Source organism: Poecilia reticulata, linkage group LG12 (assembly GCF_000633615.1).
Source record: "Poecilia reticulata strain Guanapo linkage group LG12, Guppy_female_1.0+MT, whole genome shotgun sequence".
NCBI classification, from domain to species: Eukaryota; Metazoa; Chordata; class Actinopteri; order Cyprinodontiformes; family Poeciliidae; genus Poecilia; species Poecilia reticulata.
This window is the reverse complement of record NC_024342.1, coordinates 5,478,756-5,492,905: the sequence shown is the minus strand read 5'-3', so window position 1 is coordinate 5,492,905 and position 14,150 is coordinate 5,478,756. Positions and strand designations below refer to the sequence as shown.

General features: G+C 39.5%; 1 protein-coding gene across 2 annotated transcripts; it reads right to left on the bottom strand.

Annotated features, from left to right (window-relative positions):
* Positions 1–4,139: 4,139 nt before the first annotated feature.
* On the bottom strand, positions 4,140–14,150 carry sgtb (small glutamine rich tetratricopeptide repeat co-chaperone beta). Of its 2 annotated transcripts, XM_008423492.2 has the most exons (12): positions 14,066–14,150; positions 12,458–12,570; positions 11,902–12,005; positions 11,539–11,614; positions 9,177–9,276; positions 8,913–9,017; positions 7,542–7,680; positions 7,370–7,432; positions 6,941–6,978; positions 6,732–6,815; positions 5,032–5,152; positions 4,140–4,932 (listed from the first exon to the last, which is right to left on the bottom strand). In XM_008423492.2, the coding sequence occupies exons 2-11, from the start codon at positions 12,555–12,557 to the stop codon at positions 5,041–5,043; spliced, it is 921 nt and encodes a 306-aa protein (XP_008421714.1). In that variant the 5' UTR covers positions 12,558–12,570; positions 14,066–14,150; the 3' UTR covers positions 4,140–4,932; positions 5,032–5,040. The 2 variants fall into 2 exon arrangements, with proteins under 2 accessions (XP_008421714.1, XP_008421713.1); XM_008423491.2 differs by having other exon boundaries at positions 4,140–5,152.

The window sequence follows — 14,150 nt, the reverse complement described above, 5'->3', positions numbered from 1 at the left end:
TGCTATCTAATTAAACAAAATATTTTATAAGTGTTGTGTTATATACATCTTACATTTCTAAAAGCAGGATTCAAGCTTAGGCTCAAGTATTTCTCAAACACTAATTACTTATAAAGCAAAATATTCTATTACTTATGCAACTTTTCTATGGACTAGAACAGGTGTTGTACCATATTCTGTGACCAGCATATATTGTGACCATAGGAGGCTTTGTTGCAGTATTATACCATACTATGCCACACTCCAGCCTAACACTAAAGGATGGATAAAGAAAAAGGATAAGTAGTAAAGGAAAAAAGGATAAAAAGTAACATCTTACCACTATGGTCACAGAATATGATGGCTCTTATCACATGTTGTGACCACACTGAAACTTATAATAAAATGAGAACGGTTTCAGCGTTTCCGAAACAGTTATTTAATATTATACAATAAGTTACAGTGTGGTCACAATATATTGCAAGAGCTGCCATATTCTGTGACCATTTATATTACCATAGTTGTCACAATATTAGTGGTAGCAAAATGTTACTTCTTTGTTCGGTTTTTTCTTTATTTTTCCTCGTTTACTAAGCCAAGGCATGGCAAAGTATGGTGTAAAGCTGCAACAGCTCCTCCTACAGTCATGGAATGTAATACAGCTCCACCTAGAGCTCCACTCTACTCTTACTGTTCTGCTAGCGTTTCCAGCATAGACATGATACACTCCTGATCAAAATCTTAAGACCAGTCAAAAAATTGCAAGAATTTGCATTTTGCACTATTGGATCTTGAAAAGGTTCTAAGTAGAGCTTCACAATGTTAAAGGAAAAAATCAGTGCAAGAAACAAGAACTTTAGTGCAGGGAATTTTCTGAAAACTGCCTTTACACTCAAACATGATTTTTTCAGCTGATCAAAAGTTAAAGTCCATAGTCTTAAAAAGCCAAAAGCTGTGCAAAAATCTGGATTCCATGTCATTTTCTGTCAAGTCTGTCAAGACCTCCTGATGGCAAAAGCAAAAAAGCTCACTGACTTTGAACGTGGTAGGATTGTTGAGCTGCATAAGCAAGGCCTCTCACAACGTGCCATCGCTGCTGAGGTTGGACGCAGTAAGACAGTCATTTTGCATTTTTTAAATGATCCTGATGGTTATGGAACAAAAAAGTCGAGTGGTAGACCCAAAAAATTTTCACCAGCTCTGAGCCGCAAGATCCGATTGGCTGTCTGTCAAGACACGGGACGATCCTCCACCCAAATTAAGGCCATTACTGGTGCTGACTGCAGCCCAATAACCATCAGACGGCATCTGCGAGAGAAGGGCTTCAGAAACAAAAAACGTCTTCAAAGGCCACGTCTTCTTCAACTCCACAAAATTGCCTGTTTGGACTTTGCAAGGGTGCACCAAACATGGGACATTGAAAGGTGGAAGAAAGTTGTCTTCTCTGATGAGAAAAAATTTAACCTTGATGGTCCTGATGGCTTCCAACGTTACTGGCATGACAAGGAGATCCCACCTGAGATGTCTTCTACACGGCACAGTGGTGGGGGCGCCTTCATGATTTGGGGTGCGTTTTTCTTCAATGGAATAATGGAGCTTCAGGTTGTGCAGGGGCGTCAAACAGCAGCTGGCTRTGTGGAGATGTTGCAGCAGGCATCCCTCATGACTGAGGGCCCTCATCTGTGTGGTAATGATTGGGTTTTTCAACAGGACAATGCTGCAGTTCACAATGCCCGCCTGACAAAGGAGTTCTTCCAATCCAAGCATGCCTAAACGATTGTTTGAAGTCATCAACAAGAATGGTGGAGCTACTCATTACTGAGACCTTTTTTTGACACTTTGATTTCTGTTTTGGGGGGTTTCTCTGGTTTTTTTGAGCTATGGTTTTAAACTTTTGATCAGCTGAAAAAAATCAATCATGTTTGAGTGTAAATGCAGTTTTCAATTAATTCCCCGCTCAAAAGTTTTTGTCTCTTACGCTGATTTCTTCTTTGAACATTGTGAAGCTCTACTTAGAACCTTCTTAAGATCCAATAGTGCAAAATGCACATTCTTGCAGTTTTTTAACTGGTCTTATGATTTTGATCAGGAGTGTATAAGAAAAGACGCCTCATGGACCGCTCTCGCCTATTGTCGCTGACGATATTTAGGGCGGCCATCTTGAAAGGGTCGACCGCTCCACTCAGTGTTATGTCCAGTAGGCACAATGACATATCAGTGCATTTAATCGATCATAACACGCTTTTTTGTTACTGGAGACCATATTCAAACATCTGTCAAAGCTACATTTATAAACAATTGTATTTTTTAAGTATCATGTCGAGAGTGGTCCATGAGGCGTCTATTCTTATATTATGTCTATGGGTGTCCTACTCCACAGCAGGGACTGAAAAAGCAGGTATCGGCGGGGTGGGGGAGGGAGACAGTACTGGAAACCATAGACATAATATAAGAGTAGACCCCGCATTGGCTACTCCGGTGCAGGAAATACGGCGGCCATCTTGGAAGGGTCGTCCCTCTTACTTTGCGCAACAAAAACAGCAGAAGATGCCTCAGCACTGAGGAATATTGTTGTTCGGATCGATGGACTATTGATACATCATTGTGCCTGCTAAACACATAATGCTGAGTGGAGTGGTGGACCTAAATCTCGTCAGCGACAATAGCCGAGTGCGGTTCATGAGGCGTCTATTCTTATATTATGTCTATGGAAGCAAAGAGAGAAGAAAATCAAACGCCGCCATATTGCCATATTGCTAACTCACTACAAGAAGGAGGAGGCAAGGAGTCCTACAAGGAAGTACCAGTGTGAATCGCCGACTTTTCTCTAAAGAGCTTCGGAACGTGACGTCACTGCTATAGTCGGAGGGATATCAGCGCCATCTTTGTTGCCACCGACAAAAACGACTGTCACAGATATTTTAGCTATGGCACGAACTTGCTGCGTTATTGGGTGTAATGTCCGATAACACGACCGAAAAGGTAAGAAGATGGAAAACGGACTTTCGTTTCATTATTTTCCTGCTTGGAAACAACGCGAGGAGGCTAAGCTATCGGAGCTAACGAAAAGAAGACGAATGTCCCGGGTGTCAGCGGTTGAGACGTCCTGATATTACGTTCTCCAAAATCGCCAGATACCTACAAGTTTGCTCCATACATTTCCATTCTGGTGAGTGTCTAAATTCGCTTTGTTAGTGTTGTGTCATAATTTAGTTTGCTATGATTTTGTCCGGGTGTACTCATGTTCCGTTTATGTTGCGTTAATTTAAGTGAGTCAACCTTGTTCATGTAGCGTAGTCCGAGTTTTGTCAGTGGGCATCGAGGTTATTACATCATTGTTAAGTAAACTATTTTACTAGTGTTATCAAATTTACAGTATTAATACTGACGTGTGTTCTGATATGTCCTCTTGAAGGCAAACCGACGTCTGACATTTTTTTAATGACTACGTCAATAATAATGACTTCAATATTCAGCGGCAGCTTAATGGGACAATGAGGAATTTGTTGTGTTTGTCGATGTAGCAGAGGTAAAGGGAAGGCTTGGTTAACCGGTCAGTGAATTCTCATTAGTTTCGTCTCACTTTTCCTTCTCTACACATGCAGTTGAGTCGTATTCAGCAATGTGTCAATCCAACTGGTTTGTTTGCAACTAAACATTACTAAAAAATACTTTGATTTATTTATTGGGCTTTTCAAACAAAAATTATTTGCATAGTTTTTAAAATATTTTTATAATAAAACTAGCTTGGCATGTTGTGCTAGACATGTAGCAAACATGTGGAAGAAGATGCTCAGACGAGACTTAAAGCAACTTTTTGAGGTACTTGTAAATTACTATTCCTGGTGGAAAGTTCTGCACATCACCATTCCTATAATGAAAACATGGTTAAACTGCTATTTAGTACAGGAGAATGGACTTTTGTTTTTGCCTCTAGATTTGCATAGCCAAAAGGGATACACAAAAGACTTGGGGTTGTAAATACTGCAAAATGAGGTTAAAATGTCCCCAAAAAACACAAGTTTTTGATTTTTGTTTGTGAAACTTATGAAAACATTTATATTTCTACTTCACATCTTGTACATGATTGTCCACATTAAGTTACAAAAAGATTAAAATGCCTCACGTTTATTTTCCTATAAAAGAAAAAAATGAGGCGGTTACTTTTAAGACATTTATTTCTTTTTCCCCCTAAGACAAAACAAAGTGCTGCCTTAGTGATACATTAGTTTCCATAAAGCTTCTGATCTCAAATACCAGATTTAAGAGCATGCAGAAACGAACAGTAGGAATATGTTGTTGGTCACCAACTGAACAGGCTGCAAACACTGCTAATACAATTACATTGTTGCCTTAACGATGAAGTGTATGCATTAGATAGCAGTGACGTGAGTCCCATAATATTCAAAGGCTGAATGTTTTTATTATTATAGTTATTCAAACAAAGCGAGTATGGTGTTAAAAGTTGATTCTGACTATAAAAATAATATTAAACATTATAAACAACCAAAGCTTGATGTAGTATTTATGAAAAAAAGCTGCAATTTTCTCTGCTAAGCGGTTTAAGTACATTCCTCCTCCACTCTTTCTGTATTATGAATAGAGAGATGAATCCTCGACTTATGAAGAAGTCAGTGACTTCGCCACATCCAACACGGTGACTCCGACTGGAGACAATATTCACTTCACAGTCTGTTGGTGGACTGACTGACATCTAGGCTCCTGTTTTATCACCTGGTGGTGTCTTGTTTGGTGGGATGTTTTGTTTAATGGTCCAGTCTTCAGGTTTTTTTTTCTTTTCTTTTTTCCTCTCCTATAGTCTCGGTAAAGTGCCTTCGACCCCATCCTCGTCTCTTCTTTCCAGCTGTGCCGGGGACTTGACTCAAAGAAATGGGTGTAGAGATTGTTATCGCGCCATATGGTTGCTCTTCCTCGGAGGCAAATAAAGAGTGTCTGCAATGAAATTACCCGGCTGTTACGGCTGTATAAATGAGACCTGGATGAGTGCACGGTCTGCTGCTAAGAGAGTTTCGCTTTTAAGTGGTAGAATACCCGAATAAATCATGAGTGCTCCTCGGCGCTGCCGCTGAAGGAACGGCTCCGGATGTGGTTCCTTAGCTGTTCGATGAGCTCTGGGTTCTGCTGCTGGATTTGCTGGGCGAACTGCTGGCCCCTGATGGGGAGGGGTGGGAGGGGAAAAAAAGCAAGAAAGAGGAAGTCTTGTTATATTGTTTAACATCCAGAAAGGTTGGGAACATAAAATTAAAAATAAACTGCATTTTTCTTAGGAAAATGCCCAAAGATATTTGGAATAGGGCTGCAACGAATGATTATTTTAGTAACTGATTACAATTAATCGGATAAAAAAAAAAAAAAAAAAACTGGCACATTCTGCAATTTTTTTATTTCATTTTGACTTAAGCCATTTTTATACAATATGTTACGGCCGTGGGCCTTGGTTGTGGGTCTTGTCCGTCTTTGTGCTCCTTCCCTTTACAGGTGCTGCTGATCAGGTTGATTGGGAGAGCAGAGTATTTGAACCTGGCTATCTCTGTCTTCTGGGTCGCCTTCAGCGTCCACTCTGCCGCTTGACGCTTGTGGTGTTTTGTTGCCAGGCCTCAGCTCCCCTCCTTTTTGCATATTTGCGTTTGTCTGTTTTGGCACTTCAACACTTCCATATGCACTCATACAACACATGCAAGCATTTGCATTACACCACTGATACTGATATCCACAATCCATTGTTTTTGTTAATAAATATTCATTGTTCTACACTTTAACTCCTGCATGGTCTCCCGTTTTTGTTATGACATTGAGCCAGTCGTAGCAAATATTAGAAACACTTGCTGTATTTCCTTTTCCTTGAAATGATGTAACATAGTATTCATATAGTAATATACACTTTATCATTTCTAGCAAAGGATGCATCTGCAGCTAAAAAAAAAATTACTTATGCTCCAAGTGTCTCATGGCCTTTTTTTAGTCGTTTATCCTCCAGTTAACAGTTACTTATTAAATTAGTTTCTATTTCGAATAATCAATTAATCACGATTAGTCGTGATTAATCAATTAATTGTGGAAAGTATCGTTTTCACAACTAAAACAATACTTTTGTTCTGAGTATGTTCTTTCAGCAAATGGCCTTTTATTTTAGTCTGTATACTCCAGTGAACAGTTAATAATTTTTTAAATTTTAATTAGTTGACGATTATTTCGTTCCATTAATCCCGATTAATGCGATTAATCTGTAACTGAAAAAAATACTTCTTCTCTGAGTGTGTTGTGCTTTCAGCAAATTGCCTATTGGTGGTCCGTATTCTCTAGTTAACAATTAATTGACTATTAAATTACTTGACGATTATTTGAATTAATTGATTTGGACTCTAATTTGGAATTTACAAGTTAAGGCCATAACATTGTTGTAAAAGGTTAAAAGCTAGTTGTATGGTTTACATGAATTAAATCATAAAACTAATAGAGCTATGTTTTGCAAAAGACATGAAGTATTGCATAAATAGAAGGTAGAGCTTTGACAATGTCATTTTATATGGAAGAGTTATAAGCGGCATTATTGCTTAGTTGCTTTCTTGCCAAAGACAAATGGCAGGATTCCTTCCAGCAGCAGCTGGATTCCTTCCAGCAGCAGCTGGAAGGAATCCTGGAAATGGCTCCCCAAACCCCATAAACTGAAGCAAAAATATATATTACAGTCATAACTTGTGCAAATTTTTTGTCTTCACTCTTCTACTTACGCCTCAATCAAGCTGGAGATGTCAGACAGTCCTCCCACTCCCGCGGCAGGACCTCTAACTGCATTCGACATCATTCCCGACATGCTGAGCACACAGAGACAGTGAGTAGGTTGTGCAATTAAAAAAAGAAAAATAACCTATTAAAACTACAGGTTCCATTCAAGCTTTTGAGCTGATTCCAAACACGGTTAAATCTGCATTGCACTCACAGCTGCTGGACTTGTTGGTTCTGCATGACGCTCGCGGCCTGTAGACAGAAATGGAGCCAAAATCAATCGGGTCGCATACAAACGCTGTAGGAGGAGCAATTTACTGCCGATCGCATTGGCGGTTTTATGACGAAACGGGGCTCGTAATTCCTTGCTGTAGGGTCTGGATGCAGCCGGGCTGCTATTGGATTCAGATGTGTCTTGTCGTTGCCGCAGTAAAACTTTGACAGGTTTGTAGACGTGTTCTTGACCCGGCTGGCCCTCCCACGTCTCATAGTTTTTACATGGTAGGAGCCAAGGGTAAGACATTTTAACAACGCAATAACTTTAACGGTTAATAGGAACCAGTGTTGAGGATCCTGGCCGCCTATATCGACAAGCTTTTTGTCAAAACTTTTTCAAGTACAACAGAGTTACCAGGAGTCTCACCATGCTGATGAAGGCTGGGTTGTTGATTAAACTTGCCATGTCAAATCCCAATCCAGCAGCAATCTGCACCAGTGTTGGTGATTTAAAAAAAACAAAAAAAAAAACAGCTTAAGTTAACAACAACCAAATAATCGGTAATTAACTAAAATAAAACATTCCCATTTTAACTCACTGGGCTGGAAGCTTCTTTATGCTTCTGCTCTGCGATCTTTAAGTTGGATTTATATGTGTCATTCTCCGGGTCTAGAACCAGGGCTTTCTTGAAGTATGAAATTGCCTCTGGATACTTATTTATTGCAGTTAAAGCCAAACTGCACCCACACACAAAGTAGACAAATCAGATTCAATACACACAGGGACCTGTACAATTTGACATCTCTGCAAAAAAAAATGTGTAAAACACCCTAAAATTAAAACATCTCGTATGGAAGCAGCGAAATCTCAGACAGAAAAAATGTCAGAAACTAATCAGTGTAGTTGATGGCAGCATGTTTCAGCTTGTAGTTTTACATTCTCCAACTATCTCAGGAGGTCATGTCCTGGAACTTTCTACAACTTTCTACTTATCAAATATAGCTTCTCAAAACTTTCCAAAGCTCACCAGAAAGAAACTGTGATAACCTTGGTAGAAGAGGAACTTACTGGGCAATGTCCTGAGCCTTTCAAGGAACTTTCATGAAACCTATATGACACTTTCTTAAATTGTTAAGGTACTTTCCAGAACTTATTTTCCGTAAGCCTTTCAAGCAAATTCATGGAATTTACCAGAAAGGTCCTAGAACTTACTAGGTGCTTTCATTAAATTTACTTGGTACTTTTTTTTTTTTTTTTTTACTTTACAGGTACTTTCCTTGGACTTTCCTGGAACATGCCAGATAATTTTCAAGTTATTTGCTCGAACTTTCATTGAACATACTAGATACTTTCCCAAAGCGTATCAGTTACTTTCTGGATTCTGCCAGGTAGTTTTAAAGGAATTTTAGAAGTACTTTCCCAAGAAGTGACCAACTAGGAAAGTTCTGGGAAAGTTTTGGGGTAGCCTTATGTGAATTTTTCACAACCTGTGAAAAATTACAGGTTGTATTATGTACTGATCCCTGTTTTTTTGTTTGTTTGTTTGTTTTAAACCATTGTTTCACTTACTAATGTCCGATTAAAATCTCCTTAAATGAATGTAATTAATCCTTTCTTTGCGTCCTTATTCCGTCAGAATGCCTATAGTTTGTCTGTATTTTTTCCACAGAAAAACATGAAATTAGGGATTAATGTAAAACTTCAAAGTGACAGATATATTTCGCCTACTTCATTTTCACAAGGGGTAAGACAAAAGATGAAATAATTTGAGAACGATACGTGTATTGATCTTAAATATCAATCCAGTAGTCGCAGGAAAATAGCCACTGAAGTAACCAACTAAATGTGTTCATATCACCAAACAGTTTTTACATTTTCAATTGGAAGCTTTTGTTTTTTTACAACTTTTACGAGGGATGCCAATATTAGCACAGCATGCTTTATTGTTAGTTTACAGTCATAAACTCACCCCATCCTCCCATATGCTTTGCTGTAGGTTGGATCAATCCCAATGGCTCTTTCACAGTCTCCAGTCGCCTCAGTATAATTACCCAGTTTACTGTGAGCAGCAGCTCTACAAAGAAAATACATTCATAAATAAATCAGAGGTCACTTATAGAGTCTGCATCAGCACCTGAAGACTGTACACTGGCTTTACAACATGGAATTATAAAACCACAATTAGATCTTTATTGAATCACAGCTTTGGATACAAACTATATGTCCTTAGTACCTGTTGCAGTAATACACAGCGTTTCTTAGGTCCAGATCTATGGCCTTTGTGTAGCATTCAACTGCACATCTGTAGTTTTCCTCCTTCATATGATTGTTCCCTAAAGAAAATTGAGAACAATTGTAAATGATTTGAACTTATCATCACTTATAAAAAATAATGGCCTACGTCATTTTTTGCCAAGTCATTTTGTTTCTTGGCAAAAGAGATAATTAAAAAAAAAAATAAATCACTTTTGCTAAAAAAAAAAGTGATTTATTTTTTTTATGTAAAAAATTGTATTATGTACTGATCCCTAACTGTTTTTTTGTGTGTGTGTTTTTTTTTAAAACCATTGCTACACTTACTAATGTCCGATTAAAATCTCCCTATAGTGGTCATTTGTTTAGATCACTATACTGGGTATGTGTTTATACTTTACATGTTTTTAACCTGATTATGTAGAAATGTGGGTTCCAAAGCCGCTGGAGCCTCTTTTTAAACACAAGCAAAACAATATTTAGCATCTTTCGTGATTAATAAACAGTAGCATAGCAGTAATCTTCCTGTCAGGGTAGAAACCACTCACAACAACTTTGTATTGATTTTCAGTGAACCTTCTCCGTTAAGGCTACCAGTTACGGAGCCCTCCAGGGGACATGAATAATTTTTTTTCTTTTGCGTTCCCTCGCAAAACTTTTGCATTTTTTGCACCAAAGCGTTAATAATAATAAACAAGTTTTATTATAAAACACAGCAAACTAATGGTGGTAGAGGGCCGCACTGGGTTAACTCGGGGAATCACATCTGTCCGTGTATCAATCAACTCCAAACCTCTTCTTTGTTCTGTCACAATTATTGATTTATTACATTTTTATTATCATGCTCCAAACTTTGCGAGGACTGACCACCCCGTTCACCCGCTTCCTCATACACGCAAAGCCAGCAGCACACCAGTAACCTTCCCATTCATACTTGATGACAGTCACGCCCACATCGACACGACCACCACCAGGTGTCAAAGCCGCTGCTCCTGTCATATCAATAATTACTTATTTCATTCATATGGCTCTTACAGAGCCTCAGTGAAAACATGTTTATTATTAACTCTTTGGTGCAAAAAACTGATTGAAATCGATTTATTTACTGCATGTTTATGTCTGTTAAGGCTAAGATGGAACAGCACTGAAAGCAGCCCTTTAAACCATTCAGACTACGAACACAACAGAGACACAATAACCCCGCGATAATAACTCAATAGTCCATGGAAAAACCTTATAAGCTTGTATTAAAGCAGAAAGTAGGGCGGTCACCGCAAAAAAGGCTTACAGTATTCAATTATGCCGCATGAACTGATCAGTAGATTATTGCGAGGCAACGCAAAAGAAAAAAAAATCCCCATGTTCCCTGGAGGGCTCCGTAACCAGTGGATCCAACCCATGCCAATAAAATGTCACTCTGAGCAGGTCAGATCTGTCGGATCTCTCCACTGCAGCTGAAGGGTTTGACATTTTTAAATTAGTGTGTCTCCTTGTGGATTCTAATCTACAGTTCTGGTGCAGATTTTTACTTAAAAAGATCCTAACCTTTTTTTTTTTTTAAAGCAAATGTTTTTAAGCTGCAGTAAAGAAATAAATCCAATGTCCATCTGTTTATATTCTGACTGGTTAAGAGTTTCTGAGATGATGGATGGAGTAACATACAGAGTGAGAGACTTGACAATGAGGTGGAGGGTAAGCTCCCAGCATGAGCCCAACAATACATCCAACTCTACAGTGGGAATGGTTCAGATCGAAACATACGAGTTAGAATAGCCCATTCAAAGTCTAAACCTCCCTGCGACAGACTGGCGACCTGTCCAGGGTGACCCCGCCTCTCGCCCGGAACGTTAGCTGGAGATGGGCTAATCTATGTTTTTATTATTACTTGATTTTTGCAAAGGCAAATGGACAGAAAAACAATCATGCACTGTTCCGTTAATGTTTGGACATTTATGCTTTTGTTTTGATCATTTGTTTATTGTTAATGTCCTTATTTCTTGCCATCCGTTTATCCTGCTTCCTTCCCCCAGCTGCATCCATTCACCTATGATTAGCTCTTCTGGTTCTCTTATTTCCACCCTCCATCAGTAATCCCTCACTGCTGGATCCTCTGTAATTCCTCCCAATTTTAGTTGTTTTCCTACAGGATTCTCTGAGCTTTATGCAACTTCTCTGTTTTATTATTCATTCAAAAAAGACTGAATATTATCTGACACTATGCTGCGTCGCCTGCACCACCCCCGTCGTGAAAATCATTTAAAATCTCATTGAAACACTGAAATGTTTGTAGCTTGACAAAACATGGAAACGCAACGATGTATTTGCATCTGCTGACAACATACCTTCATTTTTAAGTTGCTCCGCCCCTTCTATGTCTTCAGGAGACGGGGACGTCTCTGGTACGGTGAGATTGTCGTTCTGTGTGGCATAGAAAAGTCACCAATGAGATTTAATAAACATAAATGAAACTATTAGAGTGGATTTCTTTTTGTCTGGTAGTTCCAATGAAAGGAAAACGACACCTCAACTTTCACTTTGCTACAAGACTCCAGGGACTGATCTTTGAAGAGCATCGATTTGAAATGACACATTTGCAATAAAGCAGGTGAACTGTTAACATTTCTCATCCAATGTGTTAAACGGCTGCTTCCATCGTATGCCTTTGTATGTCGCCACGCTACACCGATGTAGTTGTCACCACCCACCTTGAGCAAGGTGTTGAGGAATATCTCTCTGAGTGGCTGGGATACAGCGAGGTGGCAGTCACTGGAGCTGATCTTGAAGGTAGTCTCCAAGCACTGGATCGCAACTGAAGAGAGGAAATGATCATACAGCTCAGAGTAAGTAAATTATAACAGTATGAGTAAATCTACACAAGGATGGTGGTGGCAGCATGATACGAAGCTGGTCCACGAAGCTGGTAAACTATGGATGAAACCCATAAAAGGCTGCCAAGAAACTGAGTGTTCTGGAGCTGCCAGGGCTACAGAGAAAAAGTTCATATGAAGGCATGTTCATGTCTTAGAATGTGACTTAGTCGAGACAAAAATCCAGTCTGTGGTAAACCTTAAAATTTGATGTTTATAGATGCTCTTGATTCAATTCAGTGAATTGGAGCTATTAATCTTCTAGGAAGGCGTCTTTTGTCTGCCTATCATATAAAACCCAAATAAAATAGGAAAAATAAAGTGTAAGGGGCATGAGTTCTTTGTAGTGGATTCTCTATACAGGTGTATAGAATATTTGGATGAGCTGACTTACCCTCCAGGCTCTCTTGCTCATCAGAATTTAAAGCACTGCGATGAGTTTGGTCTCGTAGAAACTGCACAATAGCGAACGCCAGGCGCTTCTCCACGGCCATTTTGACCCAGAAACTGTTGAGCACAGGAGGAGATTCGGATTTTGAAAAAGGAGGGCACTCGTTTTTGAATCCACCATGACTGATTTGTCAGAAAACAGGAAATGCGTTTCCACAGTTTTCAGTCATGTAATTGAAATGTAGTTTTTAGTATTTAAATTGCAGTTCCTTATTATTCCAATTAGTGATTGAATTTTAATGGGTTAGTGTACTGTGCCCACATATAAAAAATGGAACTTGAATATACCTATTCCTTCAACAAAGTGACGCACAAACAGTTCCCTTTTCTGATTAATACTACTGAAAAAGTGACTTTAGATTGAATGTGGTATTGCCTGAGTATTCTGTTAATTTACATCCCTCAGTCAAGATTTCTTAATCAACCTTTTTAGATCCCGCGGTACGTTTTTGGCTCTTTGTTGTTGTTACTGCAATAAGTTGCTTTAGATTTTTTTGAGGGGCCCTGAGTAAAGAGAGGAATAATTTCCTTGGTCAGAGGCTTCTTCAAATTTGTTGTAAAACAGACTGCTACAGGAGATCTTATCTGCCAACAGCCATCATCGTCCTCCAACTACTCTTTGAAGAATTTTAATTCATATGAGTTTACAATAACATTTCATTTCCCTTTGGGATCAATAAAGTATTTTTAAATTTGAAATGCACATCAGATTTTCAGATTTTAGATGTACCTGTGCGCAGATAAACCGTTTATATGGTAGTCCTATAATATTTAATTCTATAGTACTCTTGAAAAAAGAAGCATCGTAACATTTGAGGTTGACTCCCTTCTGGTTCATCCAGCCACGTTATCATCAATCAAATGTAATAAAGATTCCAGCCTTTCACACAGTCCCTTGTTTCCACGACAACTCGTTGCATAATTTGGACATATTTATTGTTGTGGCATTCACACGTTGGTTGCAGCTCCACGCTGCTTCCCCTGTGCCTGACCTGGTAATCGGTGCAGCAGGGGGGCTATAATAAAGCGATGACGGTCGGGATATCGTCTGCATGCTGATAAAAAACACAAACACTGCCTCATATGTCCGTCACGTGCTGATGCCATTGGCTGTTCTGTTCATTCTGGTCCGGCTGGCACAGCCCACTCCTCCCTTACCGTGTGTGTGTGTGTGTGTGTGTGTGTGTGTGTTGACACACGGCTACATGCGGTGATGCGGGAGCTGTGATGTAAGAGAGGAGGAACTGGGGTGTTTTCATTCATAATGCACACTTTTTGCTGTTAAAACAAAAAACATATTCATGAGCTCGTCGGATGGGCTATATGACACGCAGCCGGGCGTTGGCTGCTTTGAAAACAGCCTCATCTGAACACCACAATGCTCTGCAGCCGGAGTGATGCTGCACACAGACTGAAACAAACGCGACCCTCTGAGAAGGTGACGAAGAAAACATCTCCGAACTGATTAAGCATCAGCTATTAAAACCCGCGTATTCGTAATAGCTCTACGTTAAAGGGTAATGGTCGCTGTCTCCCCTCCCGCCCACCTTACCTGAGCTCCTCAGCTGTCTGTTTGCCACCGCGTCATGAGGACGGCGCGAGCGTTTCCTTCCCCTGGCGCATGCGCTCTGGCCTGC

Coding starts and splice junctions, on each gene's coding strand:
- sgtb (XM_008423491.2), bottom strand. CDS start 12,557: ATGGCCGTGGAGAAGCGCCTGGCGTTCGCTATTGTGCAGTTTCTACGA. Junction 6,979..7,369: donor ACCCAGCCTTCATCAGCATG/GTGAGACTCCTG, acceptor TTCTGTCTACAG/GCCGCGAGCGTCATGCAGAA. Junction 6,816..6,940: donor AACCAACAAGTCCAGCAGCT/GTGAGTGCAATG, acceptor CTGTGTGCTCAG/CATGTCGGGAATGATGTCGA.